This window comes from Mustela lutreola, chromosome 12, assembly GCF_030435805.1.
Source record: "Mustela lutreola isolate mMusLut2 chromosome 12, mMusLut2.pri, whole genome shotgun sequence".
NCBI classification, from domain to species: Eukaryota; Metazoa; Chordata; class Mammalia; order Carnivora; family Mustelidae; genus Mustela; species Mustela lutreola.
Window position 1 is genome coordinate 21,587,505 of NC_081301.1, and position 27,308 is coordinate 21,614,812.

At 38.9% G+C, this 27,308-nt stretch overlaps 1 protein-coding gene across 7 annotated transcripts in view; it reads left to right on the top strand.

Annotated features, from left to right (window-relative positions):
* ECPAS (Ecm29 proteasome adaptor and scaffold) overlaps nucleotides 1-27,308 on the top strand; it is a 97,262-nt gene that overhangs the window by 24,595 nt on the left and 45,359 nt on the right. For 6 of the 7 annotated variants that reach the window (XR_009346695.1, XM_059143612.1, XM_059143609.1 and 3 more), the window contains 11 exons: nucleotides 359-489; nucleotides 7,387-7,503; nucleotides 8,949-9,067; nucleotides 10,207-10,356; nucleotides 13,191-13,359; nucleotides 15,986-16,125; nucleotides 19,605-19,686; nucleotides 22,167-22,286; nucleotides 25,019-25,104; nucleotides 25,338-25,416; nucleotides 27,238-27,287. Coding sequence is in view for 6 of the 7 variants with exons in the window: in XM_059143612.1 (XP_058999595.1) it covers nucleotides 359-489; nucleotides 7,387-7,503; nucleotides 8,949-9,067; nucleotides 10,207-10,356; nucleotides 13,191-13,359; nucleotides 15,986-16,125; nucleotides 19,605-19,686; nucleotides 22,167-22,286; nucleotides 25,019-25,104; nucleotides 25,338-25,416; nucleotides 27,238-27,287 (1,243 nt within the window). In the remaining variant the exon portion in view is untranslated. Of the gene's footprint in view, nucleotides 1-358; nucleotides 490-7,386; nucleotides 7,504-8,948; nucleotides 9,068-10,206; nucleotides 10,357-13,190; nucleotides 13,360-13,943; nucleotides 13,968-15,985; nucleotides 16,126-19,604; nucleotides 19,687-22,166; nucleotides 22,287-25,018; nucleotides 25,105-25,337; nucleotides 25,417-27,237; nucleotides 27,288-27,308 lie in introns of those variants that run through there. The other variant, XM_059143613.1, reaches the window with a different exon arrangement.

A 27,308-nucleotide genomic window follows, 5' to 3' on the forward strand; every position in this document is an offset into this window, starting at 1 on the left:
TCCTTCCCTCCACTAGCTAGATCTAGAAGAGTTCTTCAGAATTTTTGTATTCTTTTCAGTATGCAAACCCTTTAGAAGAAAGGGATAACTGTATGTAGGAGAGAATTTTGATATTCTTGGCTTTGTTTTCTTCTCTTTTGGGGGTTAAATGACCAGAACATTTGCAAGAAAGTGTAATTAGGTAGTAAGCCTTTTTTAGTGTTGTTTCCTAGTATATCAGTCCTCTGCATACAGGGCTAGTTGTGGCTAATCATGATTGAATGATCTGCAGTACAGAAAAAAGGTTAAACCATAAAAATATTTAGTTTTGGTTGTGTTTGATATGTTAAGTTCTTCTTTTTTTCTTCTTATATTATAGATCAGCTTGAACGGGTCTTTTTACGACTTGGCCATGCTGAAACAGATGAACAATTACAGAATATTATATCTAAATTCCTTCCTCCTGTTTTGCTCAAGCTGTCCAGCACCCAAGAAGGAGTACGCAAAAAGGTAAGCATGTTCGGACAGTTGGGGGGATTAAATGGTGAGTAAATGGGTATATATTATGAAGTGAGTTTCCTGTTCTCACCATTGAAATCTAGGTTCATGATCTCATTTTGGGTTTTCAAAATGGAGAGTAAGTCTGGGACCAGCTTACATGATTTAAAAGTAGCTTTTCTATGCTTAGCACAGCTGCATTTAGTACCAACTGTACACTTGGCATAAGTTCCAGATGATACAATTGAGATAATCATTCTGAATATGTAGAGGCTTGATCTAAAATCCATGCCCTCGATTCCGATATGAAGGTGAGGTGGTAATGGGGCAAAAATATTCTTTAACAATGGCTGACTATGAATACAACTTTTATGAAGATGAAGCAAAATAATTTTTTAAAAAAGCAAGATACTGTACAGCTCCCGTTGTGGAAAGTACTGTCACCAAAAGTTGGGTAACTATCACATCAAGATTCTTTTTTTAAGATTTTATTTTTATTTTTGTTCATTTATTTTTAATTTTTCAAGTTTTTATTTAAATTCCAGTTTGTTAACATACAGTGTAATATTATTTTCAGGTGTAGCATTTTTTTTATTATTATGTTCAGTTAGCCAGCATGTAGTTACATCATTAGTTTTTGATGTAATCTTCAATGATCATTATTTATTTGAAAGAGAGAGCAAGAGAGAGAGAAAGCATGAACTGGCGAGAGGAGGGGCAGAGGAAGAGGGACAAGCGGACTCCCTGATGAGGAAGGAGGGCTCAATCCCAGGACCCTGGGATCGGTGACCTGAACCCAAGGTGCAAATGCTTTACTGATTGAGCCACCCAGGTGTGCCAAGATTTTCTTTTTCTTTCTTTTTTTTTTTTTTTAAGATTTTATTTTTAAGTAATCTCTACACCATTGGTGGGGTTTGAACTCACAACCCTGACAAGAGTTGCTTGCTCTACTGACTGAGCCATCCAAGGTGCCCCTCAAGATTTTCATTTTTAACCTAAATGTTCTGCAGGGAGCACTTGCTCCCTTCATTTTTTAAAGTAGTTCCTTAGTCTTCTGGTGTATTTATACTAGACCTTCAGGTCTTAGAGCTGTCATCAGATTTCATTGCTTGGGCTACTCTGATTGATTGGCAATGGATCCTTGGAGGTCTGCCCTGAGAGGGATTCTGAGGCCCAGTTTTGGTTCACTGGACAAAGAGTCTCTTTAAGAATGTCTGTTATGTTTGCAGGAAGAGCCCGGTCATTCTCATCAGGTATTTGACAGGTATTTGACAAGTATCCTGCCTTGCTGAATACCTGTGTATTTGATACTGTCGCCGTCCTATTTGAAACTTCTCTGTGGCCTTCCGGTACCCTCAGGAAAGCAAGGGATAATAAAAGGCCCTTCGTGAGTTGGTTTCTGTTGACTTATTTAGCTTCCTCCCTCTCATCATTCATTTGGCAAATACTAAGTGCTTTCTACTGTATATGCCAGGTGTTAGGGACACGCTAGTGAATGAAAGAAACATCTAGTTGGGAAGACAGGCATTAAATGATGAGGTGGATAGCATCCAATTATAAATTATAGTAAGTGCCAAGATAGAAAGGGATTCTATGGGAGAATATATTTGAGGACTTGATTTCAACTGAATGTGGGGTGTAAGGAAGGCCTCTGTGGTGTGTAGGGAGTAGCCAGACAGAAAGATGGGGAGATCATATAAGACACAGCAGATTGTGCAGATGTTCTCAGCTGGAACAGCATGGGATGACTTCAGGGAGCTGAGGACCACCTAGTGCACCCAGTGATAGGAGGGATAGGAGGTTAGGCATTGGGCAGAGGAAACAGGGACTCCAGTGGGCAGCAATTTGAAAGCTCATGTATAAATAATTTTGATGTGTGAAATTCTGTGATTGATGAAAACTTGTATTGATTTTCAGTTGTGTGATTTTTGCAGGCTATCCTGCAAGGTAGCTGGTAATTTGTGGGTAAATTGAGGGTAAGAGAAAAGTTTTAGATTTCTAGTGACATATCATTAGAGTACATTTGCTATTTTAAGGAGAACAAAGTTTGTTAGAATTCTACTTTATAGCCAAATTTATTTTTTAAAAATTATTTATTTATTTATTTATTTGACAGACAGAGATCACAAGTAGGCGGAGAGCCAGGCAGAGGGAGAGGAAGCAGGCTCCCTGCCAAGCAGAGAGCCTGATGTGGGACTTGATCCCAGGACCCTGAGATCATGACCTGAGCCGAAGGCAGAGGCTTAACCCACTGAGCCACCCAGGCGCCCTATAGCCAACTTTAAATGTAGAATTAGAATTAGCTAGAATAGCTAGAAATTATTAAGACTGACTGTACCACTTACTGACAAGTTTGGATTGGAACTCTCACAGGTAGATGTGTAAACTCATACAACCATTTTGGAAAACTGTTTAGAAATACTCTAAAGCTTATTGTATGCATATTCCATGATGCATATCCAGTGCTGAGTTTATGTAGATCAGAAATATGTATATATGTACACTAAAGGTATATCTGAGAATATTTATAGCAGTATTCGTAATAGCCCAAACTGGGAATCATCTGTCCATCAATAGAAGAGTGGCGAAATTGTGGTATTTCCTTACTAGGACAGTGAAAGTGAACTGCTATGAGCAACAGCATGGCTGAATCTCAGATACGATGTTGAATAAAACATTCGGACACATGAGTTCACCTTATATGTTCCATTTACAGAAATTTAAAAATGGTGTTTGAGGGACGCCTGGGTAGTTCAGTTGGTCAAACGTCTGCCTTCGGCTCAGCTCATGATCCCAGGGTCCTGGGGTGAAGCCCTGCATCGGTTGGGGGGAGCCGTCCCTGCTCAGCGAGGAGTCTACTCCTCCTTCTTCCCCTGCCCCTTCCCCAGCTTGTGCTCTCTCATCACACTTTATCTCATAAATAAATAAAATTTAAAAAAAAATAATGGTTTTTGAAGTCAGGATAGTGGTAACTTTTGGGGGAAGTGGGGGTAACGAGCAGAGGAGCATGGGGTACAGATAGGGCTTTTAGAGTTCTAGTGTGCTTATTTTATCAACATTTATTGGGCCGTGCACTCTCAATTGTACACTTTAGTTATGTGTTACACTTCAATTAAAAATTTATTAATGAATAAATAAATATAGATGCATGAGTAGTAAGAACTGATATAGACAAGATACCATAAACCTGAGGCTGGTGATCCTGTAGGTTTACTGATGGGTTAACAGTTACCTAGTTGTCCACGGAAGGTCAGTTCAGTTAATTTTTAAATTTTTTTTTATTTTTATGGGTTTATAGAGGGTTTTAGATAGTGGATAACCGAACTTAGGAAATTAATATTTAATATGATTATATTTTTAGAAGAATTAAGTCGTTAATTTATTTAAAATAAAAAAAAAATTAAACATGAAAAGAAAATATGTGATTATGGGCATGATTGTCACTAATGATTTCCCATAGAGTCCTTCCAGGACTCAGCCTAAATTAGATTGTTTGAAGAGGGCTGTTTCTTTTCTTTCTTTCTTTTTTTTTAAAGATTGTATTTATTCATTTGACAGACTGAGAACACAAGTAGGCAGAGAGGCAGGCAGAGAGAGAGGGGGGTGAAGCAAGCTCCCCACTGAGCAGAGAGCCCGATTCGGGGCTCGAGCCAAGGACTCTGGGATCACGACCTGAGCCGAGGGCAGAGGCCCAACCTACTGAGCCAGCCAGGCGCCTCTGAAGAGGGCTGTTTCTTGAGCCTGGTTCCTCCTGATTTTTTTCCCTGTTTTTTGGCTGTATCTTAGGTCTGGAGTCAGGAAGTTGAGTATGTATGGTAATGCAAGTTTCTAGGTCTCTGTGAGGTATCAGTGGTTCTAAGGCTGTCTCGTGGTGACAGACACTTCAGATGAACTGAGCTCAACTGTCAGTGTCAGAAAGATTAAAAGGACGCTCTGGAATTAGATTGTGCCACCTGATGGCTCTATGTCTTTGGACAGGTTACTTCAGTCCCCTGAGTATCTGCTTTCTCACCTTTGAAACAGAAATGATAGTATCATCTCTCTGGTTGTTTTAAGAATCCAATAGGAAATGCAGAGTGCTATGCAGAAGTGTGTTCTGTACAGAAACTGTTGGATAAGTGTCAGCTATTTCATTATTATTCAATAAACAGACATAGATTATAGATTTGTTGTTACTCTTAAAATTTACATTGCATTATTGCTTTAGATTCATTTGGTTTTTGTTGTTGCCGGGAATAGTCCTACAACTCTCGTTATTTATTTATTTATATACATATTTTTAAGATTTTTATTTATTTATTTGACAGAGATCACAAGTAGGCAGAGAGGCAGGCAGAGAGAGAGGAAGGGAAGCAGGCTCCCCGCTGAGCAGAGAGCCTGACTCGGGGCTTGATCCCAGGACCCTGGGGTCAGGACCTGAGCCGAAGGCAGAGGCTTTAACCCACTGAGCCACCCAGGGCCCCCTTGTTAATTATTTTTTTAAAAGATTTATTTATTTATGTATTAGAGAGTGTGAGTGCATCCGAGTGGAGGGAGGGGCAACAGGGAAGGTACACGCAGATGTCGTGCAGAGCACAGAGCCCCACACAGGGCTCGATCCTTCCACCCTGAGATCATGGCCTGGGACGAAATCAAGAGTCAGACGCTTAAATGACTGACCCACCCAGGTGCCCCACTATAACTCTCTTTAATACTTGCTTTGAGGCTAGAACACACATTACAGAAATGATGGGGAATAGTGTAGGCCTAGCCCTGTGGAACAGATAACTTAAATCCTTGAGTCTTTCTCATGGAAGCCTTTCTAAAAATGTTATTTTTCTTTTCTTTTCTTTTTCTTTTTTTTTTTTTTTTTAAAGATTTTATTTATTTGACAGAGAGAGACACAGTGAGAGAGGGAACACAAGCATGGGTAGTAGGATAGATGCAGGGCTTGATCTCAGGACCCTGGGGTCATGATGGCAGATGCTTAACTGATTGAGCCACCCAGGCACCCCTGAAGTTTTTATTTACTTATTTGAGGTAGAGTCAGAGAGCACCAGCAGGGAGGAGGGTCAGAAGGAGAGGGAGAAGCAGGCTCCCCACTGAGCAAGGAGCCCTTTGTGGGGCTTTATCCCAGCACTCCAGGATCATGACCTGAACCAAAGGCAGACACTTAACTGACTGAGCCACCCAGGTGCCCCTAAAAATGTTATTATTATTATTTTTTTTAATATTTTATTTATTTATTTGACAGAGAGAAATCACAAGTAGATGGAGAGGCAGGCAGAGAGAGAGAGAGAGAGAGAGAGGGAAGCGGGCTCCCCGCTGAGCAGAGAGCCCGATGCGGGACTCGATCCCAGGACCCTGAGATCACGACCCGAGCCGAAGGCAGCGGCTTAACCCACTGAGCCACTCAGGCGCCCTAAAAATGTTATTTTTCAATGCTCACTTTCTTACTTCACCTCTCGTAGCAAGATCATGTCACTCTTAGAGTAAGATCGGGGCCATTTGACATAAGCCCGTGGTTTTTGCTTTCTACCCACAGGAATTATTATTATTATTATTATTATTTTAAAAGATTATTTATTTATTTATTTGATAGAGAGATCACAAGTAGACATAGAGGCAGGCAGAGAGAGAGAGGAGGAAGCAGGCTCCCCGCCGAGCAGAGAGCCTGATGCAGGACTCGATCCCAGGACCCTGAGATCATGACCTGAGCCGAAGGCAGCGGCTTAACCCACTGAGCCACCCAGGCGCCCCTACCCACAGGAATTATTGACTTGAAAGTCTCTCTTCTCTCTTTTCCCACTTGATCTGCTCATTGTTACTTAAAGCTCTTTGGTAGAATCAGATGACCCTCAGATTACAGTAAAAATTCTCCAGCATTTTACCTGAGCCCTTTTATAATCTGGGCTTTGCTTTTATCTCTTATCACTCTGTGTGTCAGTCACATGCTGTATGTTATATTCTTTTAGACGTCATTCCTTTTTATGACTGATTCTCTGCTTGGAAATTCATCTCGTTCTCAGGATTTAGTGTTCTATCATTTCCTCCCTAAGTCCTCCTTGATCTGGCAGAATCTTTTCTGGAAACCCACTGTATCTTGTCTGTTTCTCGTGTTGTCATGTTCCCAGTGTGTCTTAGTCCATTTGGGCTGCTGTAACAAAGCCCTCAGACTGGGTCCTTGAATAGACTTTATTTCTCACTGTTCCAGAGGCTGGGGGTCCGAGGTCAGGGTGCCAACACGTCGGGTTCCTTGTGGAGGGATCTTCCTGGTCGACAGAGGGCAGCCTCCTTGCTGCATCCTCATGAGGGGACGAGAGGCAGGACTCGGATCCCTTCATCCCCTTATTAGGACACCCAGTCTCATCGTGGGGGCCCCACTGCCATGACACTAGGCAAACCCAAGTACCTCCTAAAACCATCAAACTGAGGATTAGGGCTTCAACAGATGAGTCTTAGGGAGACACATTCCACTCGTGGCATGGTTCACAAAGGTTCTGGGGCTGTGCCTCAGTATAGGCTCATATGGGATCCCAGCTTTGGGGGACACAGCATTTTAGAACAAGACCCTAATACTGTAATTCTGTTTCTGGGATATCACATTTATGTCCTTGAAGAGAACAAAGTAGCTACTATTCATCAACCTAAGTAATGGCTGAGAAATGACTTTGTTTTAAAGGTATCAATAATTTCGGGGTGCCTGGGTGACTCGGTGGGTTAAAGCCTCTGCCTTCGGCTCAGGTCCTGATCCCAGGGTCCTGGGATCGAGCCCCGCATCAGGCTCTCTACTTGGCAGGGAGCCTGCTTCCTCCTCTTTCTTTCTCTCTGCCTGCCTTTCTGCCTACTTGTGATTTCTGTCAAATAAATAAATAAAATCTTTTTTAAAAAAGGTATCAATAATTTCAGTTCATCTCTCTCTGTGTTTAGGTAATGGAACTGCTGGTCCATCTGAATAAGCGTATAAAAAGCCGCCCCAAAATACAGCTCCCGGTGGAGACACTATTGGTTCAATACCAGGACCCTGCTGCAGTCTCCTTTGTCACAGTGAGTGTTCTCTCCTAACATTTATTAGATGTCATCAATATATGGGCAAGTTTAGAATTTCACTTTAGACGAATTCTAAAGGAAACAGAAGATGTTTTTCTTCAAATGACTGTTTTTTCCACTGAAGTGGTAGAAGCAGGATAAGGCATGGTTATTTACATTGGGCAAAAGGAAGACTGGTGAAATGACTACTCAGGTTTGCTGATACAGAGGAGTGATTTGATTCTTCGTAAAAGGTTATACGAAGCCAGTCTGAACAGAGAGAAGAAAGGAGTATGCAATATGGGCATGAAGAAACAATAATAGAAGAAGCAAAAGAAAGGATAAATGGCAAGGATAGGAAGCTGAGTTTTTAAAAATTCTGTTTCTAATACATTCAGAAAGGTATCCTTTTTACAAGTGAAGTAATGGAGCCTGGTAAGAAATGTTCCTGTTAAATTGTCCTTTTCATGAAATGTAGATGTATTTAAACGTGGGTGCCGCGTGATGTTAGCTGATATTTTGTGGCTCTGTTGTTCCTATCATTGAGGCGGAATCTGTTGAGGCTTACCTGACATCTGGATTCCAAACCTTTGGAGCCACCTACTGGGCCAGATATCTTTTCTGTGGCTGCTCTGGACATAACAGCTTCATTACAGATGCTCCTTTCTTCCAGCAAATAGAAACATTGTGTGCCAGGAAAAGTGCCAAATAGAGTGTCTTCCAGAGAATACCCTCGTGAAGCCTATTCTAAAGCGAAGAATCCTTTGGAAAAGCAGATCTTTATCTGTGCATAGATCCAGATATGCATTCATGAGTTTGCTTAAAGTCAAGCATTTGTATGGATTCCAGTGACGGTGTCATGCCCACAGCACTCGGTTTCCCTTGGTTTGTCATCCGTTGGTCAGTTCCTGGAATGAGGAACCAGAGTGCCGCCGCGCGTACTAAGGCGGTTGCAGTAATCAGTTGGGAAATGGCAGCCTAGGATTTCCCGGGTGGTCTCCTCTTTGCTGGAATGGATTGGTGCAACAAGCTGGGAGCCCTGATGCTAGTGTGTAATATGGAGGTTCAGAGAGGCCAAATGATGACTTTTTCTTTTCAGTGAAAATTGCATTTTTGTGTGCTTTTCTCTCCCCCCCAACTTTATTGAGGCATAATTGACAAAATTGTATGTATTTAAAGTGGAAAAACATGATGTTTGATATATGTATGCCTGAGTGCTTTAGATTAGGTCATGCACTCTCACATGAAGCACATCTCACAGCAAGCGTTTTTACATAAGTAGGGCTGGAATTCTTTCTGAGATGTCAGAGTTTATCAAGCCATAATAAACATGTGATCAACATATGGAGAGAGAATGTGATTTCTTCGTTATAATGTAACTCCCTAAGTTATCAACCGTGTGTTTTCATTGAAATCCTAAAGTATTTCCTTCATGCTCACTTGCTTTTCTCTCATTGTGTTAGAATTTTACTATAATTTATGTTAAGATGGGCTATCCTCGCCTCCCCGTGGAAAAACAATGTGAACTGGCCCCCACGCTCCTTACTGCCATGGAAGGGAAGCCTCAGCCACAGCAGGATAGGTATGGTGTCCTCAGTGACCTTGTCTCCCACCTGCACGACTCAACAGCGACCTTTCAAACGTAGAGTCCCACATTTGGTTTTGCTTGGGCTAATGTGCAGGCTTGAGCTCATTTAGCTGACAAATGATTGAGTTTTCTGTGGTATCTCAACGTTACTGTTTTGGTAATTACCAGATTTCTTGATGTGTGCACATTGAAAGGTGTCCAGAGCTAACAACATGTTTCTCAGTCTAGATGCATTTATTTTGTCAATTATTTTGAAGAGGCTAATTTCATGTGAATGCACAATTTAGTTATAAAGTGGTTTTTCTCAAAACATTTCTGTCTTGGAGGACAGGAAGTTTTAGAGCCGTTTTCTTAAGGAACGGATCACTTGTTTATATTAATATGGGTATTGGAGGGGTAAAAAGGGTTGGGATAACACCCTCAGTTTCAGATTTGGCTCAGAGTTCTGTAGTGTAGCCTGATCGTGGTGAGCATCATTACGAAGAGTGCACAAGCTGGGGAGGGAAGGTGGAGTTAAATGATGGTTTTACTTTGCTTTTTAGAGCACTTGTATTTTTAAAAGAGAGACTACAGTATGGATCTTTACAAATAAAGTTAATAAACAGTGCAAGCACTCTTTGAAGTTTTCATGTGTAGTGAAAGAAGGAGTTACTGAAACTGTGTTACATAAGTTCACACTGGAAATTTTCATATTCAAAATATTGGTTAAATTGATCGGTTTTTAATTTCTTTAGATTTAGAATAACTTTATTTAAATTAACTGTAGAAAAGAAAAAATTTATTGAAGGAACATGTTATAAGTTGAACTATACCTAAAGTTTAATAGAAAATCTCTTTTGGTAACTTTAGATACTGACTCTGAGGGCATTTTATGTACAAATTTTTTCCCCGGTGTTTTTGGTGATGAGCCGGATTGGCTGAATGGCAGTCATCACTCAGTGTACCGGGTTTTCAGTAACAAAGAAAGCTAGGCCAGTTCCTGGATTAGGACTTTGTAAGTTGGTGGTTTTGAAAGTAGGTGGCCCTTGATACACTTGCCACTTCTTATTATGTGATTTTTGTTCTGTCTGTTATTTACGTGTATAAAACCCTTATTTTTAAAGTAGTTGCAATAAATGTAATTGTTTTTTCAGCTTAATGCATCTTTTAATACCAACCCTTTTTCACATGAAATACCCTGTTGAATCATCAAAATCAGCTTCTCCGTTTAATCTTGCTGAGAAACCAAAGACTGTGCAGCTGCTTTTGGACTTCATGCTCGATGTCCTTCTGATGCCTTATGGGTAGGTTCCAAAATAAAATCCCAGTGACCTTGGCATTGACTGCTTTCACTGTGTGTGGTTAAATGCTATTGTAAATGATCAGCTTTCACTTGAAATTGGTTATGTCTCAGATTTTCCTTTCTGTTGCAGCCCTGACCTCTTCTAAACCCCAGCCCTACTGCTTCTTGACCTTACAGGTGGGGAGCTGCTGTTAGGATTTCAGACTCAGCCTGTCCCATCTTTCCCCATAAAAATAGTTCCTTTTCTTTAATCGCTGTCAGTGCTGTGATGGTTCTGTTAGCCATGTCAGTGTACAGTTATAAACTGCCTCCAGCTTTCCTTTTCCCTGTTGCTAATACCAGCCCCATAATACCCCTTCTCTTCTTGTCTCATCCCAGAACTACTCTCCCTGCTGCCTGCTATGTGCTAGTTTCATCTCTGCTCAGCTCTTGTCATGACTTTCTCACCAGCTGTTCTCCAAAACTCTCTACACTGCCAGAGGGAGTTCTGATTTTTATTTATTTTATTTGTTATTTTTGTAAAGATTATTGATTTATCAGAGAAAGAGTGCACGTACACAGGCGCTCACTTGTGCTTGAGTCGGGGGAGGGGCAGAGAGAGGGCAGAGGAACAGACTTCTCTGGGAGGGGGGCTAGATCTCATGACCCTGAGATCATGTCCAGAGCCGAAATCAAGAGTCGGCTGCTTAAGTGACTGAGCCACCTAGGCGTCCCAGGGATTCCTGATTTTTAAAATCTCCCTATTTTTGATCTTACCAGATCTTAAAATCCTTGGGGTATTATTTTTCACTTGTTACATACACTCATATAGTTCATGTGCTCTTATGTCCTTGCCTTTCATGTTTTAAGAGAATACAGTTCTCTCTGTTGAGAATGCCTGCCCATCAGAAAAGAAGGGAAGAAAGAAAGAAAACAACAGCCAAAACAGGTGCTTTGAAAAAGCATCTCAAACTAACGTAAATGGCAGCTGTGTGTGTCTCTGACATAAATTTCTTGCCCTGGGCAGAGAACACTGTTTACCGGATCCTTATTACACTAACCATCCGTCTTCATTGCCACTTTGTGTTTTTATCATACTCCTGACATGTCTGTCTTCCCTAATAGATTGGGGACTCCTTGAAGTCAAGAGCTGTTTTATCTAGCTCTGAGCCCTTGCGCCAGTGGCCCAGGTTATGATCTGTCTGCTTCTAGGCTACTTACTTTCTAGGTTGTCTTGCTGCCAGAGATGTTTATCTAAAATGCTGCTTTCATTATGTTTCTTCCTGATCGAAAGTGTACTGTGTACTGTCATCTTAGCATGTGCTATCCTCTGTCCCCTCATCCAGACACAGGAGGCCAATTTCTTTCCTTTCTGGTTTGCTCCCCTCCTGCCTCTCTAGTTTGGTGGCTTTATTTTCCAGACCTTGAAACGTTCCCACTATCTCTACCTGTTCACTTCTAGTACGTGTCCTGTCATTTCTTATTTCTCAGTGGTTTCTTTGTCATGCGATAGCATGTCGAATGCTGGCGTATGTTATTACGTCAGTCTGCTCCACACGGCAGAGACTCCGTCCTACACCACCTGGTATTCTTCGGTCTTGTGCTTAGAAGGTGTTTGGTGTTTTGCATCATGTTAGCTGTTCAGTAATTACTGATTCATTTACTTACTGCCACTAGTCTTGCTTTAACTTAGAAATAAATAAAAACCTCCTTTTTCTAGTTGTTAAATTAGGAGGCAGCCAGAATTGGCAGGTGATGATGGCTTTGGTAAATAAACTTGGAAATCCAGATTTAACTTAGCACATAATGTCCTCAATCCAGTTTTTCTTACCAAATCCAAATTTAACTTAGGCTCATAATGTACTCAGTTCAGTTTTTCTTACCAGGGGGAATTTGCCTTACTTTTATAAAAATATTAAAGTGATTTCTTAATAGTTTTCTTAATAGATGGACTTAAGATTGAATGGATATAGCATATAACTTATGTGGAATAATTTACTATGCCATCAGGATCTAAGTGTTATTTTTAATTTTTATTATAATGGGTATTTCATTTTAATATCCAGTCTGATAATTCATTAGCATAGAATTTTAGAGTTTTAAGGGACCTGAGTTAAATTTTTTTTCAAAAATTTCATTTTGTAGATGAGAAATGCCAGTTTAACCGGATCAAAATGAATTTATCAGAAATCTTATTTTTAATTTATAGAAGCTAAAAATGAAGATAGGATGGTAAATTAATAAGTAGCTCCAATGGGCTTTGAATATACAGTGGGAGAAGCTCATCAATCTGGCTTTTCCTCTTTGAATTTTTTTTTCTTTTTGGGATGTTAATGTGTTTGTGTGATAAATGGTTTGGAGGTTTCAGTGGGTTTTCTAATGCAGGAATATAAGGAGAATTAAAGGTGAATTGCAACTTTAACAGAAATAGCGATAACTATAGATGTTCTTTCTGTGCTTTGGATCTAGAATATGTTTTGCTTTTTTTTTTTCTTAGCACTTCTTACAATCAGCTAATCTTTCTATTTGTCATCTTAAAACTCAAAGTGTAGTAGGTCCAAACAGCTCTTAAAGGGTTGTTTATAGATTGAGAGCAAAATATTTATATTCATTGTTGGTAACTGTAATAGTTCATTTGTAACTAAGCTGAACAGATGGACTCATGGTTAATTTGCTAAAGATGTAAATACCCTTTTTTGGATACCTTCAGAATTTTTCTTTATGATGAAATTTTACTTTCAAGTATTCTAGAAAAAAATATCTGAGAGAAAGTATATAATTGAATGTATTAAATGTGGATGTAAATGTTTATGTATGTGTTTCAATAGGGAGGTTAAATTTCTCTTTCCCTTTCAGATATGTGTTAAGTGAATCCCAGAGTCGCCAAAATTCATCTTCAGGACAGGGTTCTTCTTCAAATAGTGGGGGAAGTTCTGGCATACCACAGCCTCCCCCAGGAATGAGTTTTTACGCAGCTAAGCGAGTTATTGGTGATAACCCGTGGACTCCTGAACAGTTGGAACAGGTATCACTGCTTTGTTCATACTGGAATTTGCCCCAGTACGCTAGCCTGAGGAGGTCCCCAGAAGCACGTCTGCCGTAGTTCTCATGTGCTCATTCTCTCTAATGAAATAGCTTTGCAACGGCCGATTGACCTAATGTACTCTCTTCATCGTGGCAGTTACTTGTTAAAGCCCCAGGGAAAGGGAGGAGTGGGAAGTGCTCTTCAGTGCTCTTCACTGCATACATGGTTCAAGGGTAAAATACAGCCCGCTTAGAAACGGAGTATGCTTAGCTTCTTTCATTTTCGCTTTTGACTGTAGGTTTAATAATCTAGCTGTTTTGGTGCAGTTAAAATACAATTTATCTTAGATTATTCAGCTTCTTAGGGCTGTACATTTTGTTTAAAGTGAGGAACTCCTGTACTCACATGTGACAATATGGGGGAAAAGCATGACTCCCTTTTATATTTCTTGCTGGGAATTTAAAAATTGGCATTAAGCATTTTATTCTGGATTTAAACAGGACACAGATGTTCTCTGAGCAGCTTTTAAAAAAGACTGGTGCTCTACAGAGAAGTTGCCTCACTGTGTCTGTGTCATCAGGCACCTCAGGGAAGAACAGATGAGATCAGTATGTAATTATTTTGGAATTCAAGCAACATGGGTTAGTCTTCCAATCCTTCCTTTATCTCTCCGTGGCAGTCTCATTGATCTGATATTTTTTCTTTTTGGGAATGTGAGGGACCACTGATCAAAAAGCAGTGTTCCCCAGGAGAGGGGAAAAAGGCAAGTGGGGCATTGCTTCCACTTGCGAATTTATAGAATGATTTGTTCGGCGAGGGTTATGTTTGATTAGATTTGCTTCGTGTTTTATAGATCTTCCTCCCCCCACCCCTTCCTCAACCATGATGTAAGTAAGAAAGAAAGGTAAATAGTACAGTAGTTACTCTTTTTTGGGTGTGAACTCTGACAGATACTATGCTGAGCACTTTGAGTACCTTGTCTCATTTAATTCTTATAGCAGCCCAAGGAGGTAGAGAAGTCATTTCATTTTGTAAAAGGAAGTGAGGTTTTGAGATGTACCTTGGTCTCACTTCTAGTACTAGGCTTTGAATCTAGGCCTCTCTGAGGGCTCAAGCTCCAAGTGCTGGAGAATAATTGTTAACATTAAATTGTAATCTTGTGTTGGTAATTATTTGCTAATACTTAAGGGCCTCTTCATGTTTTTTTGTCAATTTTATAGTCTAGTGAACCTAATGAACCATTTAGTTTCAAGGATGAAAGAAAATTTTGTTTTTATTTAAATAAAAATGGCTTTTATTTTTTCTAATGACAAAATTATGATAATGTAAAGATTCAAGCATACAGAATATTATAAAGAGAAGTTAAAAATTACCTGGAATCCTGCCACCCTAGTTTGTCATTCATCTACAGCCTACTCCGTGTGTGTGTGTTTGTGTGTATATATATAAGTACAGTTTTACAAATACATTTTTACATATTATATGTTACATTTACATACGTTTACATATATACAGTATTTTTGGTTTGCTTTTTCCATTTAAAAATATGTAAAGTTTTTAAAAAAGTCATCTTTTTAAATGTTTATGTAAAATTATGTGTAAACCACACAAGATTTTACCTAGTCTTCTACTGATGGGCATTAGTACTGTTTTCAGTTTTCTTTGCACACTTTTTTGTTTATATCTTCATGTAGTTAGTTTCCATAACTGTTCTTCTGTAGCTTCAGTAAATATTTGAGTTCTTTCTCTTGTAGCTCTTGCCACAGTAAGTTGTATTGAACAAGGGGAGGGAAGGCAAGCATTTTATGATCTGTTTATATACTTTTTAAAATTGCATCTGTTGTTATTTAATAAATTGCATCTGTTGTTATTTAATAATTATAAGCTCTCTCAATCAAGATTCATATGCATAAGAATTAGTATGTAACTGATTTCTAAAGGTAAAGATAGTTTTCAGGTACATTTGTCCTAAATAGAATTCTTTGTTGTCAAATTCATAGCTCCTTCACATTAATTAGAATCCCTCTTCAGTCTGTGTTTCATTTTAGCCATTCAGTTAGACTGAATACTGTTCGGTTAAAATTTCACTTGCCTTGACTTAGAGTGTGTTTGAAACCCTATTGTTTTCAGTCTGTAAGAATATTGAGGACTGAATGAGTATGTTAACAACAGAGTGGAACTCTATGGAATGTGGTTTAGTTCTTTTTGAACTGTCAAAACAATCCATGGAGCCCTCTATTCATAATGTACCACTCTCTTACCTGCAGGCTCCAAATTTGGACTTCAGTTCAAGGCTTTATCATTCTAGAGAGACTGTAACCTAAGTAGGAAGGCTGTGTATCGTAATGGTCTTCGAGTTGGAGAAACTTGGGTTTGAATCTTGTTTTCATCACTTACTATATGTCTTAATCTCTTAAGCCTCGCCTCAGTTTCCTCATCAGAAAAATGGACTGTTACTTATGTCATAAATTGTGAGGGTTAAATGAATCAGTGAATATATGTTACATACAGTTCACTGGCACATTGTAAGCCTGAACAGGAGCTGCTACTGTTGTTGCTATTAATTTCTGGTTGGTGGTGTTTGTCTCATTGATCACTGTTTCTCCCTCCCTTAATTTATCTGCAGTGCAAATTGGGTATAGTGAAGTTCATAGAAGCTGAACAGGTGCCTGAACTTGAAGCTGTTCTCCACCTGGTGATTGCTTCTAGTGACACACGCCACAGTGTGGCGACAGCAGCGGACCTAGAATTAAAAAGCAAGCAAAGGTAAACTACCTCCCTTTTCCCCTTTAAAAATTGAAAAGAGGCCACAATTCTAGAAGCTCACGTTTATTCTTTCAGGATTTTCTGTAATGAGACGTTCAGTTTAGGCAGTTATGAAATACTGAAATATACCTGAGCTGTAATAAAGACAGTTTGCTTAGGAGTGGGATTCTGTATAAGACAAAAGAAGTAAAGCTGTTTGGAAAAGCAGTTTAAAACTGGAATGTATTAGAGATGTTACCATGAGAAGTGAGACCTTTGTTGTCTCAGTAAATGCGCTTAAAGAACATATGTTAAGAAGAATGTCAAAGCCCAGAAGCTATTCATTTTTGATTCTTCCTCTGTGTCAAACCATTTACGATTGCTTTTTAATAAAGGACATGCAGGTGTTATGATTAATACGGTAAAAAAACAGGTCTCTTGTAGAGAGGTGCTAAATAACGATGAAAAGATATGCTGAGGAACGCCTGGGTGGCTCAGTTGGTTAGGCAGCTGCCTTCGGCTCAGGTCATGATCTCAGCGTCCTGGGATCGAGTCCCACATCGGGCTCCTTGCTCAGCAGGGAGCCTGCTTCTCCCTCTGCCTCTGCCTGCCATTCTGTCTGCCTGTGCCTGCTCTCTCCCTCTCTCTCTCTGATAAATAAATAAAATCTTAAAAAAAAAAAAAAAGATATGCTGAATAAATCTTAATTCACACAGGAGAAAACACGAATAGTAATAGGCTCAGAGAAAATGTTTTGTGTGAGAAATCAAATCAGTGCAGAATGAAACACTCGTATACCAGTTTGTACCCATTGGTAAATAAAATTGTGTTAACAGTTGAAACTCCATTTAAAAACTGCTGTTTCTACGTTCTGTTGATTGGCATTATAAACTGAAATAATTTTTGGAAAGCACTTTGCAGTATGTAATGAATCATAAAAATATTTATAATCTTTTATGTAAATCTTCTGGGAATTTATCCTAAGAGAGTCATTCAAAAGAAAAAGATTATATTTAGAAAAATGTTATAGATTTGCTCATTATGCCATTTCCTGTAATTTTAAGAAAAATGGAAACAAATTCAAATTTCCACTCTAGGGAAGTAGTTAAGTAAATTAACTGTGTCTCTATATGGAATATTGTATATCTCCCAAAATAATTATGAAAGTAATAAAGCAATGTATAAATTGTCCCCAAATAATGGCAAATGAATCCAGCAGAATAAAAATGTGTACTGATGTAAAACTGGAGATGTGGGAAGACTTAAAAACAACACAAGAAATTGAAGTTACTTGGTTGAAAACTATCACAGTTATGGAAGGGTTGTGTTCATTTGTTTTAATGTTTAATGTAATAACATGCTAAAAGGCAGTGGAGTGCATATATTGTAGTTTTTCCCCTTCAAATCCCCAGAAAACGATATAAGTAGTTTTAACCGAGTGAGGAAGGTAACTTTGTAGTCCCTTAGAGGGCAGGTGAGGCAGCCCAGGGGAGGAGCCCGATGTCCTGGGGTTAATCCTGGTGACGCCTGTCACTGATGGAGTGCGCCAAGGCTCCTGTAGCCCGCCAGGCCTTGAACTCTGAGGAATAAGAAAGCTGGACTAGATTGCACTTTAACACCCTGCCCCAAGTCTAAAATTCCTTCATGCTGCTTATAACTGCGTCCTCCTGGTATCATTTTCAAAGAATTTGTTTGGTTTCGAAGTATCAAAAAATCTTTCTTGAAAACCTCTCATTGTGTTTGAGCTGGCCTCATTCTTTACAGCATGTAATGGATCGGATTGTTAGAAATATAAATGTGGTGCTGAAGTATTCTAGTTCGTTTGGATTTTGTCTGGTAGAACAAACGTGCACTTTTTCATAAGAGGAGTTTAACATTTTTAAGAGGTAAAAAGGAAGCTGAGAACCATATGTAGATATTTTCCCATTTTGCTAAAAGAAAAATCCTGAAGTGTGTGTTTAAGTGATGCATCTCTCTTTTGATCTTTTTTTTTTTTTTTTTTTTTACCTGCCTACCTGCTGTACCATCTACCAGTTTTACATGCATAAGAAAGAACTGTAGAGGGGCACCGGGTGGCTCAGTGGGTTAAGCCGCTGCCTTCGGCTCAGGTCATGATCTCAGGGTCCTGGGATCGAGTCCCGCATCGGGCTCTCTGCTCTGCAGGGAGCCTGCTTCCTCCTCTCCCTCTCTCTGCCTGCTTGTCTGCCTGCTTGTGATCTCTGTCTGTCAAATAAATAAATAAAATCTTAAAAAAAAAAAAAAAAGAACTGTAGAAAAAGATACACCCAAATTAGTGGTTACTGAAAAGGAATAGAGAGGGATATGGTATACAGATTATAAATTTCTGTACATTTCTGAATTTTCACAACAGATGTAATTGAACTAGAAAGATGGCAAGGGTTTTGAAAAAATAGAGCAAACAGTGAGAATTATCCTTATTAGTTTTTAGTTTGTTTTTACTGTTAAGTTTTACTAAAGTGTCTTTGTGTTGTCAAAAAAACTCTACACCTGACATATTTATGGAAGGGAAGCAAAGGTGGAGCTTGAGGATTAGTTAGTAGCGGTCATCTGAGGAGAGTATAGGTGAATGCAGATTACAGTAGAATGGTGGAACATCTTCCAGGAGAGGGGCCTTGTGGCTCTCAGAGGAAGAGGCAGATGGATGAACTGTGAAAGTAGAGAGGGATGAGAAAACCTGTGAGAGCAGCTTCAGGAATGATGTTTGCACAGACAGAGTGTAGCTTGTAAGCAGAAGCAACGTGAGAAGGTAGTGTGGCACATCTCACTGGTCAGGTCAAGCCAGGATTGCAGTACTGCTAGGTTTGTAATGTGCCTGAGAGGGGCTGCCGTGGAGGGCGGGTGCCGTTCCCTAATCCTAATTCATCTGATGGCGGGACCTAAGCAGGACTAACGGCAGCAGGACGGCTGTGTAGAATTAGGTGAGGAAACTGCAAATACGCGCTGGCCGAGAAGGAAGAGAGAGAGGCTAGGGATCATAGTGACACAGTGTAAGAGAAATGAGATGGGCTGCCAGCTTCTTAGGGTTGAGGCTTTAATGGATAGTTTTTTTTTTTTTTTTTTTTTGGTCACTTCCCTTATCACTTTTGGGTTTCTAGGTAAATTCAACAGAAGGATGCTTGCCTCAGTTCTCTTTGAACAAGTGTACTATAGCTGTGCTCTGTCCAAACTGCCCCATGGCATTGGCCTTGAGCGTGAAATAAAGTCCATTTTTCTTGTGCGGGTGTCCAGTTGGGCCATGGGTGTAATGACCTGTTGAATCAGGGTGGGATAAGCGACTTGCTGTATTTCTGTTTAAAAACTAAGGTTGGTCTGAATATAATCCCTTTCCTTCTCTTCTACAATGTCAGTTGCTCAGTTCCATTTGTGTATTTCTAACGTTTTCCTTTGGTAACAAATATTGGGGCTGTGTATTGTTTGAAATCATTGAAGTGGGACAAAACAAATAATTTTAACAAGCTGTGTTGAAACTTTCTATATAGCTTGATTGACTGGAATAATCCTGCCATCATTAATAAGATGTACAAGGTATACCTTGGAGATATACCACTGAAGACAAAAGAGGTAGGTTGCTTTGGTTTATTCTCACATCATCATAAAAAGCATTTGGTTGATATGAGGTCAATATATTTGAACTTCTTCTCCTAGTTATTTTGATTTATGCTGAACCTAGGTAATACTAGTTTTAAGCCATGTTATCTGGATGGATTAAAGTCTGGTAACCAGTTTATTTGAGCTGGTGGTTTCAATTCCTGTACTTAAATGATGATACACTGTCTAGATTAGGGTTCCACACACTTCTACTGCGAATTTTTAGGCTTTGCTGGCCATATGGTTCTGAGGCAGCAACCATTCAGCTCTGCCCGAACATGAAAGCAGCTGTAGGCAACACATGAGGAGCGTGGCCAGATGCCACTGTAGCTTCATGGTTACTGAAACATGCATTTCATATAATATTCACATATCCTGAAATACTATTCTTTTGATTAAAAAAAAAATAATTTGAAAACATAAACCCTATTCTTAACTCATAGGCTTTATCAAGACAGATGGGCCCGCTGGGTGGTTTGTTGACCTCTGGTCTAAAATCTAGGACAGTAGGTGGGTTCTTCTGAAGCCTCCAAGTAAGGTGTGTGCTTAGTAAGTTAAATTCTGTTTAGTTCACTATATTTAAAAGTGTGTCCACATTCAAATCCAGACATACAAGGATTATATGTTTGCTTGCTTGCTTTTTCAACCATAAATATTTGTTTTAAGAATCATAATCTCCCTCCTCCCCATCATACTATTTCCAATTGGATTAAATTGAGTGTGATGTGGCAGAAAGAGCAGTGAATTGGGAATTGGGAGCCTCCCCTTGGATTCTAGTCCTTGAGTGGCTACACATCATTGTACTAGGGAGGAGAGATTTGGCTAATCACAGAACTTTTCTTGGCCTCATATTCTTTGTGGAGAAAACAAAAGAGTTTGATTAGATCAGTGGTTCGTAGAATGTGGTTCATGCACCCTTGTCAGGTTATAGGGAATTTTTTTTTTTTTTTTTTTTTTTTTTACCGTGTCGATTATTTGCAGTGGTGTTGTGCAAACAATGGTGGGTGTCACTGTTGGGTCCTCACATAAACCAAACTATGTCACTGAATAGTACTAGTAGTTATTGTGTTCTTAACTGTCAGAACTCATGGTAAAAAAAAAAAAAAGAAAGAAAGAAAAGAGGAAAGAAAAACATGGAGAGAGTGAAAATGAAACTCCGCTTTACTTAAGAATATCTTTGAGGAGGCGCCTGGGTGGTTCAATCAGTTGAGCAGCTGATACTTGGTGTCTGCTTGGGTCGTGATCTCGGGTCGTGGGATTAAGTCCTGTGTCAGGCTTCGTGCTCAGCGTGGGGTCTGCTTCAGGTTCTCTCTCCCTGTCTTGCTGCCCCTCCTTCTCATGCATGCTCTTTCTCACTCTCTAAGATAAGTAAATAAATCTTAAAAAAAAAAATAAAAATAATGTTTGATGAAGCAGTAAAAATTACTTGTAGACTGAGAAACTGTGGCTATTGAGGTGTTATTTGGCAGATAATGTTCTTTAAACTGAAGAAATGAGGCTTCAAGAAAAACAATTCCTGTGGTTTATGGGCAGTGGTAAAAATTTGACTTTCAAGCAAACATTAGAATTTAGGGAAACTTGTGTCCATCACAATGAGCCTGACATTTTGAGATTTTTCTGATGAGATTGGTGGTGATAATAACATGTGATTAAAAAAAAATGTTTTATAATGAAATGTTTGCTTAACTCATGAGCCAGTATTTTCCAAATGACCAGTGATGTTACAGAAGCATTACAATGGTAAGGGGGCTATTCAGTGGGCATCTTAGATCAGTGGAATTTAGTATAAGAGTATATAAAAGTTCCGTGATACAGTTTCAAATCCAAATTGTAACGCCTTTAAGAAACTGTTGTTTATTAAGTTTTGCTGGAGTATCAAAGAATATCTACAATTACCCAAAAAGGCTAAAATCATCCCCATTTTTCCAAACACGTATCTTTATGAAACTGGGTTTTTTTTTTTTTTTTTGACCCCACCCCATGCCGTTTTTTTTTTTTTTTTTTTTTAAATGTAGTTTAACCAACACAACATACCAGAACAGATTTCTGAATGCAGAAGATAAAAGAATCCAGCTCTCTTCTATTAAGGTGGACAGACAAGATATTTATAGAAGATGAGAAACAGTGCCACTCAGTACAGTTTTTTGTTTGGGAAAATATAGTAAATTTTCTTAAAAATATGTTATTTATGAAAATGTATAAATGGATTTGTTATTTATTATTTAACATTATAATTTTAAATGAATTTTTAAAAATTTCTCATATAAATTAGCAAATATTGATAGGTGTTCCAGGGTAGCAAGAGCTCTTCAGAGTGTTTAGTAGTTTGTAAGAGTATAAAGGAATCTTGAAACAAAAGTGTGAGAGACACTGATTTAGAGGCTCTCTCATGACTCTTTTCAGTGAACAGTAATTCTAAACTGCTGAGTTAAAATTAAACATATTTTTCACAGGGAGCAGTTCTGAAACCAGAGCTGAAGAGGGACCCCGTCAGTACAAGGGTTAAGTTAAAGATTGTCCCGCATCTCCTTCGTTCTAGACAAGCTGCAGAAACGTTCCCAGCTAACATCCAGGTAATTCATTCTTTCCAGAGAAAGATGGACTGTTTACAACTCTTATGTCTGTTTAATTGCAGAAAGAACTGCATTAATGGATATTCAGGAGGTATGTTGATATATGTAACAAGTTTAATGAGATTCCATCTTGTTTTTCTATTTCAGGTTTAACTGCAGACATGTTTAAAATTAAAAAAAAAATTTTTTTTAACATTCAACTTAAATGTATAATGACTGTCCTTTTAAACTAGTGCTTTCTGGGTGGCTCTTCTCCAAAAATGTTTTTCTTAGGCAACCAAGTTTCTGGTGGTCAGTTTAGTGGAAAAATTCAGTTATCAAGTGTCATCCTTAACGGAATCCCTACGTATTGGCAGTGGCCATATTCTCTGGATTCTGCCTCCTTAATGTCTTTATCTCCATTTACCTAATGCTGATGTTAATTGGGGCTATCCCTTCTCATTTTGGTCATCACAGTATCGATCTTGTTTCCCTTCTTCTCATCTGAAAGACAAGTCTATTTTCTCTGTTGCCATCGGAGTTTCTGTTGCGGTTGGAAATGCTTGTACTCTGATCGTATGGGACACCAGTCCCTCTGCCAGAGCTCCTACCTTTTATCCAAGTGGTGACCAACTCAGCTCAGGTAGCAGAGAAATTGGAGTAAAATTTTGTCATAGTTATTTGCTATAGATCCTAAATAAGCCTCAGGGTTTTTTTTTGTGTGTGTGTTTTTCTTTCTTTTTCTGTTTTTCTTAAAAAAAAAAAAAAGTCTTTTTCAAATCTGTAAAATGGGTGTAATACAATAGCAGCTTACTCAGAGCATTATCATAAAGCCTGAATGGGATCATAGAAAGTTGAGCACACAGTGGCTAGGACTCATTCAGTTACCACGTTCCTAGTAACTGCTGACAGCTTGGCAGTCATTTCTCTTCTGGTCTCCTCTCTCACCACTCCCTTACCCTGTACCTTATGCTCCAACAAAAGATTGTTTTCTTTAAAGACACTGTTTTCATGGCTCTGTGTCTCGGCTCATGATGCTCCCTTTGCTTGGCAGAGCTCCCCTTCCCCCTTTAGCGTGGTAAACATCTACTCATGTTTCAGGATTCATTCCAGCACACCACCACCTGAAATGTTCCCACTTCCTGCCACTCCTCTTTTTCAGTCCCAAAGTGAGAACACTCCCCATCGCACTCATTGTATGGAGGATGTAGCATCTCTCCCCTTTAAGGCTTATTTTGTTGAAGTAGCTACTTGCTCCTCCTCCTTGATGATAAAACTTTTATTCCCCATACCTGGCACTCTGATATATGACTTTGAAATATTCTGTGTCTCTCATAAATGTAAAATGATCACAGAGCTTCTATCATTTCTTTTTCATTATTGGTGTTTGCAAGCACTGTTTCCCAGATAGTGTCGATAATTTTGCTTCAGAAAATTTGGTGTAGTAACACATTACATGATAAGTAGCTAGAATTTTGTGACAAAATATTCATAGACATCCTGTGGATGTGTACTTCCTTTGTAGTTATTTATATGTTTTCAAAATAAATCTGGCTAAAATGTGGTGTATTCAAAGACAAACTCATTGTCCCTCACACACATTCTTTCTGTTCTCATTTTTGATGATTACATTACTGTTTTCCTATGTAATTGGCCTCACCCCTCCGTCTTCCCCACTTATCAGTCATAGAAATCCTTCAAGGTATCATTTGTGAGCATCTTCTTTCTTGATACCAGTGGCTTTAACTAGGCACATATTAACTTACCTTAATTTTGAACTTACGAAAGTACCCAGCATAATCCTTTGCAAATAATATGTGCACCATGAATTTTATTTTTTCTGATAAAACATTCGTATTCTGATTAATTCATTTTCTTCTATCTTACCATATTATTCTATATAATATAGAATTACCAGATAAATTTTCTAGAAGTCTTTTCCGATTAAGGTAGCATGTGATTACGTATTGTCCTGTATCATTTTTAATGTATGTACATTTTGATCCCCAAGGAGATCGAGTGTCTTGGGAGCAATGCTTGTCTCTCTGTATCTTGCAGTGCCTGGCTAGATTTGGTTACCCAGCAGGGCTCAGTCCTGTTCAGTCACATGTCATTGTTAAGTAAGATCAGAATACTGCTAGTAGTTTTCGGAACCAATGTGAGGAGATTTTTTTTCTAAGTGTGAGACTATCTGTCCCATAGAAGGTGGGAATTTGAGGAATTTAGATTTCTTTGACATTGCTGTCTAATATCTGAACCTTCTGGATGCTGTACGGGGCTCACCTGCAAGGTCTTTGGCCATCTAGGCATGATTACAGAATATATGGAGCACCTCTATCCTGACTACATGTGTAGAATGCTTGATTCTTGACATTTTTCATGAAGCTTTTATTATAATTTGTTAGGAATGGCTGAACTCCATGTACTTAATGAGCCAGAGTGACTTTATCTGCTCCTGTCGCCTCTGTGATATGAAGTGGCAGACTGAGGGCCCGCTGTGAACTCTTGTTTCTGCTGGTAGATCCCCAAGTTTTGCAGACTGTCCCGATCAACCACTGTGTTTGTTATTCCACAGACTCCTGATTGGAGCTATGTTGGTCGGCTAAAATGATTATCTGTATTAAAAAGAACTGCGTTAATTTTGAATAACAAGGAGGTACTGCCCAAGATCTGCTGTTGAATCCTGACTAATATCTGAGAATAGCAAATTGCTATTACAAATTGGTGTTCTTGACATTGTCCCTTTCTCATAGGTGGTGTATGATGGACTTTTTGGTACAAATACAAATTCAAAATTGAGGACATTATCCCTGCAGTTTGTGCATCACATTTGTATAACGTAAGTTTTTTGAAACTATCTGACTGTAAAATTTCAAGCTATTGGAGTGATCAAGTGATTCGAGTATTTCTTTCTTACCAAAAAGAAACCATGTTTGCTCATCTTAAAAAGAATTTAGGTTTTACTAGATTATTTCAGTTGTGTTTCTAATTATTTTAAGTCATCATCTGAAAAGATAACGCTAATAATGAGATTCTTATCTTGCTTTGTGTATGTGTGCTATTTTTTTAAAGTTGCCCAGAAATCAAGATTAAGCCATTAGGTCCAATGCTTTTGAATGGCCTCACCAAGCTAATCAATGAATATAAAGAAGTAAGTGACTTGTCTTTTAAACACTATTGATGTTTTATATTTAAAGTATTTTCTGTTATCAACCTTTCTGGTCTACATGTTTGTTTAGTTAGTTATAGTTGGCTATTTTTCCATCAATTCTTTAACATTTTTACACGAAGTGGTGTGAATTTCAGAAATGACTGCCATCTTTTGCTTTTTTGCTTTTGGAATTAAGTGTTAAAAATACAGTACGAATTTTGAGGGGTCTTATTGCTTCTTTAAATAACATCTTTTAAAGCAACTGCATTTTATTCTGCTTTTAGGCACTGTGCAAAAATGGAATGGAAAGAATTACACTTTATTTTATGATTGGTTTCCATATGGATGTTTATTTGGGTTTGCTTGTATTTAGAAAAAGTGTTAATTCTTAAGGGCTGAGTTTTTACCAATTCAGAATTCTGTAAAAACATGCATTCAGTAAGTTTTTGATTCCTTGAGCTAAGTGGGATGAGGATTCTTTGGAATGTAGGTTTTTGGATCCCCTTTGTCCTTGCTGTGTCACTCTTACTATCTTCATTAGTTCGGCTGAATTTGCTAAAGAAAGTAATGTTTCAAGAACTGTAGTCAACATTATTTTCCCAAGCCTTAGCTAAACATGAATGCATGTTTGCAGTAGCGTAGAAATTAACATTCTGCCATTTGGAATCGAGTTTGAATCCTGGTTTTGTTCTTCGGTGGTTGCTTAAATTCTTTGGAGCTCTGTTTTTTAGTAGAAAAATGAAAACAGTACATCTTTGTTGGATAATTGTGAAGATCAAATGAGATTATACACAAAATTCCTCAGCACACCGAATGCACTTCAGTAGGTATTCTTATTAGTGAAGAGCTGTTCAGTGCTGTGCAGTGGGGCTTTGGCAGCAGCAGTGCTTGGCCTGGCTGGCCTCTTGTACTGAATAGTGCTTGTATGGTTTTTTAGGCCTCGGGAACCTTTCAGAGTATTTTTATGGCATAGATAGTCAGATGCGTGCGATGGTTGGTAGAAATAAAAATGCTTTCGGGCTTTTAGGGGAGAGTCTATTTAAAAATTCCTTCCAGAGGCCAGATAAACCATACGGCCCTAATCTCTGTACCTCCTGGAGATACCTGTATGACTTCCCAACAGATGAATCCCATCAGTGTGCCCATCGAGGTGTGGCAGAGTGAGACCTGTGTTGACTGTAGGAACTGCAGCTCACAGCGGTGTTACTTTGTAATCCGACTATGGGTTTTCATGAAAGGTTGTAAAATTCTGTCTGCCTGAGGAGGGACCCTCACTTGAGGGCTGTGATTTTCATTTTTTATAATGGCAGCTGTTTATTATCATGCACATTTTTTAGGTAATTGTTCCCCAGCTTTCTGCAGTTCTGGGGGGAGAGAGGGAGGATCCTAGTCTTCAAGACCAGTGGTGAATTTTCTGTTAAGTTAGGGTGTTTTCCCAGTGTGTTGAAGATGACTTTTGGTGTTTGCAGGTTACATAGTCTTGAAAATACCCTGAAGTTAGCTCCACCCGAGAGAACCCTTTCATATATGACCTCTGCATTGTCCTTTTGGAGTGAGTTGGGGATACAAAGTTTTGTTTTCTTTTTCATTTTAGTAGTGTGATGATTCTGGGTTTGGACTTTTTTGTTTGTTTGTTTGTTTTTGTCCATATGCTAATAGCATGTAGTTAGGCAGAGTGAGACCAGGTTTAACAAGGAGTAAAATATTGCATGTAATTGCAGCAAAAAGGTTTTGCCGTTTACTGTATTTTTTGTTTTGTCTGTTTTTTTGTTCTTTTTTTTTTTTCTTTCTTTCTTTCTTTCTTTCTTTCTTAATTTCAAGGACCCTAAGCTACTGTCAATGGCATATTCAGCTGTTGGAAAACTCTCCAGGTGAGTAAACCCTTCTTCAGT